We start from the raw sequence: 3,630 nt of genomic DNA on the forward strand, positions 1-3,630 counted from the left end.
CTGAAAAGATGCACTGAACCATCTGAAAAGATGCAGACCTCAGGACTCAGCTAGTTACTGGATGTCCCCTGCTCCACTAGAACTTAACCCCTTAGTTGCTGGACTGGTCGGGGAGGGGGGGGCAGCACAGGTAGGTTGAGAAGGCTTGTCCTGCCTTTGCAGGACTGGAAGTTAGGCGACAGCAGTCAAACTGACCTGGCCAACAACTTGAACACAGCTAGACGGTACAGTCTTACAAATATCATCTCTAATCATCAAAAGAAACTTGCCAGGCAGGTATTATCTATAGTCTGTAGATATGGACACAACATTTCAGGAACTTTAAATAACTGGCTACAAGTCACACAGCTAGTACATAACAGAACCAAAGCTCAGGACACCCAAGCTGATGCTTTGTCTCTCTTGCAATACCAGATCCTCCTATGAAAAAAGGAAATCAAAGGCTGATGCTTTCCACTCCGAGGTTCACGTTTCATGACTTAATTTTGACACGTGCTTAGACAACTTATTCTATCGTAAGCTTCCGCAATGAAAAGGAAAAACTGTAGTTCACGTGGAAAGGTTTATTTGTGAGGACCAGTAACTTTCCCCAGTAAAATTTTGGAATGGGAAAAAGCGATACAACCATTGTTTTGGTTGCTAGGTCACTCTACGTTTTTTTTTTTTTCATTTAAAGATAGAGGATTTGGGAATTCCCTCATGGTCCAGTGGTTAGGACTCCACGCTTTCACTGCCGAGGGCCCAGGGTCAATCCCTGGCTGGGGACCTAAGATTCCACAACCCGCATGGTGCAGCCAAAAAAAAAATTTTTTTTTAAAGAGAGGATTCAACTACTTCAATGCAGCCAAAGTTCCCCTTTCTGCTAGCCTCCAGTAATTTTCACAAGAATGGTTAATGCTGGAATTGACTGACAGGTGTAGTGTCTAACATTCTTCTCATAAGTAATTCATGCTCATTTTTTTAAAATAAATTTATTTATTTTTGGCTGAGTTGGGTCTTCACTGCTGCGCCTGGGCTTTCTCTATTTGCAGTGAGCGGGGGCTACTCTTCGTTGCAGTGCGCAGGCTTCTCATTGTGGTGGCTTCTCTTGTTGCAGAGCACGGGCTCTAGGCGCACGGGCTTCAGTTGTGGCACCCAGGCTCAGTAGTTGTGGCTCGCAGGCTCTAGAGCACAGGCTCAGTAGTTGTGGCGCACGGGCTTAGTTGCTCCACGGCATGTGGGATCTTCCCGGACCAGGGCTCAAACCCACGTCCCCTGAATTAGGCGGATTCTGTACCACCAGGGAAGCCCCATGCTCATTTTTTGTTTTTGGCATATGGAAATTTATTACTATCCCGCTTTCATCATCAAAACTTATGATCTTGGTCTTTCCTTCTTGCCTTTATATAAGGCCAAAAGAGAGACATTGGCTACTTTGACAACCTTAAAGCAGACTCCAGGAATGTCACCAACAGCATGACCTTTGCGAGCAAATCCAGCAACCAGAACTTCATCATTTTCCTCAATAAAATTCAAACAACCATCATTGGGTACAAAGGCGGTGATTTTTTTGCCATTCTTGATTAGTTGAACGCTGACACACTTCCTGATGGCAGAATTTGGCTGTTTGGCTTCAACCCCTACTTTTTCAAGCACAATTCCCTTGGCATGAGAAGCACCTCCAAAAGGGTTGGCCTTCAGGGCTGTGCCCAAATGGGCTTTCTTGTACTGTTTATCATGCCACTTCTGGTCTCGTCGGTGGCTACGGAGCTTCCTGGCTGTACGAAGACCACGACACTTGCCCATGCCGCCGGCGCCACGGGCCTGAGCGAAAGAGAGAAGCAGCACAGGAAGGAGCCACAAGCCATTGCCCCATGCTCATTTTTAAACTTTGGAAAACACAGAGAAATACAAAGATTATGAAAATCACCCACAATCCCACTGCCCAGAGACAATCACAGTTAAAATCGTGACATATTTTCTTCCAATCTTCTTGCTATACATACATATATTCACACACAAATTGAGATCACTTATATATATATTTAAAAAGTAAATATTGTGAACATTTCCAATGGTCGTTAAAAATTCTGAGAAACAATATTTAAAGCTTTCTTAATGCTCCAACATACAGATGAAGAATAATTTATTTAACCATTCCCCTATCTTTGGAGAACAGCAGGGCTTGGTCAGGAAATAAATAGTTATGTAAATAACAGGACCGGAATTAGCACAGAAGATTAAGAACCCTAGGTTATTCCTTGGTCTCTGCAACTTAATAGAATCAAGGGAGGCAAGACAATCAAATACAATATTTTTAGCCTTTAGAAGGATCCATCCATATACGTATATATTTAGCCTTTTTGCTGATGTGTTATACTGAAAGGGGCCCCCAGATTAAAGCACTTAAGACAGGGGCTCCTTACCAGAATGGTAAGAGTAGCTCTCATATCTGTATGGGTCAGAAGACAGTACCAGAGAATGCAACTCGGGGAACTCAACTGGGCCAATCAAAACCCAGCTCCTGTCTAAGAAAATTAAATCAAGATTTTTTTACTCCCCAAACTCATGATACTTAACAAATACGAAAAGTTGGGCTCAAATTATTATCAATTATTGCATTTTTTTAATCTTCTAAGTGAGAGTCCAATTTTAATGGGGGGATTTCTGGCTCTAGAAAGCACAGATGGTAAGATGTCGTAGCTCTGCACATAAAAAGGTGCCCACTCTTCTACAGATATATTAATTTTTTTAAAAAAACTGAATTTCTAACTGGTGACCCTGACTTGAGGATTTTGTGATTATACAGAGTTCAGCTGGAATGGGGAACAGAGCAGGTTACTTAGGAGTCAGAAGAGAGCTCAGGCACTCTCATGGAGCAATGGTCTCAAAGCACAGGGAGACAAAAACAGGCAGCTGAACACCAAAGTGTACTGTTGTCACTGGGAAGTGACTGCCCAGCCTGGGGCTACATTTCCCAGTCCCTCCTGCATCTATGTGGGGCCATGTGACTAGTTCTGGCCAATGGAATGAAACAAGTAGAGAATGTACCACTTCTGGACCAAGTAACACTTCGTCCCTTGCACTTTCTTTCCCGCCTACAGTGACTGTGGAGGCTCATACTGAAGACGACAGCATCACAAGATGGAAGGGGGCTGCATGCTTGAGTCACCATTTAGCGTAGAGGTGCCCAGGACAACTGACTAACCAGAACATCAACACTGGATCTTGTGTGACCAAGAAATAAATATCTATTGTGTTAAGCCACTGACATTTGAAGGTTGTTTGTTAAAGTCAGCCTATCTCAACAGGGGCTCACTAAAAAGGCCTCTCTGCTATCTGACAACCTGATTTAGCAGAGACAGAGCATGGGGAAAAAGATGAGTGTGGAGTACTTCTTCAAGATGGAGAACAGTATTTTTTTTCAATAAAACGAGGGGGAAAAAAGATGGAGGATAACACAAATGGGGAAAGACAGGGCAAGAAGAGGACAAAGCACCAAGGTTTATAGTCACAGAGAATCTGAATTAAAGCTCCAGAAAATCAAGGTGGTAAAGGGAAGTCTAAAATCAAATTTCTTTTTGATGTGACTTGGGCTTTTGATGTGTTCCATGGCCTACGTGACCAATGAAACATTAGTTATAAATGTAT

The 3,630-nt window shown here is 43.0% G+C and overlaps 1 protein-coding gene across 1 annotated transcript; it reads right to left on the reverse strand.

The window, feature by feature from the left end:
* Window positions 1–1,318: 1,318 nt before the first annotated feature.
* Window positions 1,319–1,785, reverse strand: LOC116747862 (40S ribosomal protein S23-like). Its single transcript, XM_032620455.1, has one exon. It carries the CDS (start codon window positions 1,783–1,785, stop codon window positions 1,354–1,356), a length of 432 nt encoding a protein of 143 aa, XP_032476346.1. The 3' UTR covers window positions 1,319–1,353.
* Between the last annotated feature and the right edge of the window lie 1,845 nt (window positions 1,786–3,630).

Source organism: Phocoena sinus, chromosome X (assembly GCF_008692025.1).
Source record: "Phocoena sinus isolate mPhoSin1 chromosome X, mPhoSin1.pri, whole genome shotgun sequence".
Taxonomy (NCBI): domain Eukaryota; kingdom Metazoa; phylum Chordata; class Mammalia; order Artiodactyla; family Phocoenidae; genus Phocoena; species Phocoena sinus.

Bases quoted from the DNA above. Each gene is read 5' to 3' on its own strand.
- LOC116747862 (XM_032620455.1), bottom strand. From the start codon at position 1,785: ATGGGCAAGTGTCGTGGTCTTCGTACAGCCAGGAAGCTCCGTAGCCAC.